Source organism: Camponotus floridanus, unplaced genomic scaffold (assembly GCF_003227725.1).
Source record: "Camponotus floridanus strain SB8 unplaced genomic scaffold, Cflo_v7.5 scaffold151, whole genome shotgun sequence".
NCBI classification, from domain to species: Eukaryota; Metazoa; Arthropoda; class Insecta; order Hymenoptera; family Formicidae; genus Camponotus; species Camponotus floridanus.
This window is the reverse complement of record NW_020229272.1, coordinates 363,898-365,699: the sequence shown is the minus strand read 5'-3', so window position 1 is coordinate 365,699 and position 1,802 is coordinate 363,898. Positions and strand designations below refer to the sequence as shown.

The window sequence follows — 1,802 nt, the reverse complement described above, 5'->3', positions numbered from 1 at the left end:
GTTATTCATATACATCAAAAATTCACTTAGATTAGTGATAAATTATTGTTAATTTATTAATAAGATATGAAAAAATATGAAATATTATTATTTATATATATATATATATATATATATATATATATATATATATATATATATATATATATTGGGTTGTCCGGAAAGTCCGTGCGGATTTTTAAGCAAAATTCGAATGAAAAAATTTTGTTGTTAAAAGTTATTTCATTCTGTGATATATGCACCATTATTTTGCACAATACTTTTCCATCTTTCGGGTAATTTCATAATTCCTCTCTCATAGAAGTCTTGGGTTTTTTCGGCGAAGAAGCTGTCCAAGTAGTTTTTGAGGAGTTGCAAAGAAGCAAAGTTCAAACCATTAATTGAGTTTTGTAGCGACCGAAATAAATGAAAATCCGAGGGTGCAATGTCGGGGGAATACGGTGGATGAGGCAAAACATCCCAGCCAAACGCCAATAATTTTTGGCGAGTCTGCAAACTTGCATGAGGTCTGGCGTTATCATGATGAAAAACGACGCCTTTCCTATTGATCAATTCCGGACACTTTTTGGCGATTTCTATCTTCAATTTATCCAACTGTGAACAGTACTTGTCCGAATCGATGGTTTCGTTGTCCGGTAGTAGCTCATAATATACTATCCCCTTCCAATTCCACCAAATGCAGAGCATTACCTTTTTCGGATGTAAGCCTGCCTTCGAAGTGGTTAATGGCGGTTCACCTCGCTTGCTCCACGACCTTTTACGCTCGACATTATTATAAATTATCCACTTTTCGTCGCCTGTTATGATGCGTTTTAAAAATGAATCGTATTCATTGCGTTTGTATAGCAAATCGCTGATGGAAATGCGGTCAATACGATTTTTCTCAGTTAAGTCGTGCGGTACCCAAACATCAAGCTTTTTTACCATCTGGAGCTTGTTTAAATGTTCGGAAACAGTTGATTTGCCAATGTTTAACCTCGCTGCGATTTCCCGAACTGTGATCTGCCGCTCGGAATCGATTAAAGCTGTTATTTGGTCGACATCAGTGGTGACTGGCCGACCAGAGCGAGGAGCATTTTCAATATTCATTTCTCCTGAACGAAATTTAGCAAACCACTTCTGACACATGCGATCACTTACGGCATCTTCCCCGTATACGGCACATATTTTTTTTCGAGTTTGTGTCGCGTTCTTTCCTTTACGGAAATAAAAAAGCATTATGCATCGAAAAAACACGTTATTTCCTTCCATCTCTAAACTAATGTCAAGTAAAAAGTTTTTAATTTATTGGGATAATTAATATCACTAAGTATGCGTTGAAATGTCACTAATCAAAACACGAAAGCATTTGACATATCACATCGACATAAACTTGTAAAATTCGCCTTTGAACGACATCTATTGAGAAATCCGCACGAACTTTCCGGACGACCCAATATATACCAAATAAATAATAATATTTCATATTTTTTCATATCTTATTAATAAATTAACAATAATTTATCACTAATCTAAGTATTTATTTTTTGAAGTATATGAATAACTAATATATATATATATATATATATATATATATATATATATATTACTGAAATATGAAAAATATATATATAAAAATATAAAAATAAAAAAAAAATATATATATATATATATACATATATATTATTGCAATCGTCGTCAAGATCTTGTCTTGTCAGTATTGCGCTCGATTTCGATCGGCCACTTGAACAGAAGAACGGGCAATCGCTATGGTGATTAAAAAATAATATCGTATAGTATTCAGATTTGAATTTGAATTGATC

The 1,802-nt window shown here is 33.0% G+C and overlaps 1 protein-coding gene across 1 annotated transcript; it reads right to left on the bottom strand.

The window, feature by feature from the left end:
• Positions 1-222: 222 nt before the first annotated feature.
• On the bottom strand, positions 223-1,089 carry LOC112637297 (histone-lysine N-methyltransferase SETMAR-like). Its single transcript, XM_025406692.1, has one exon. The coding sequence runs from the start codon at positions 1,087-1,089 to the stop codon at positions 223-225; it is 867 nt and encodes a 288-aa protein (XP_025262477.1).
• Positions 1,090-1,802: the final 713 nt, after the last annotated feature.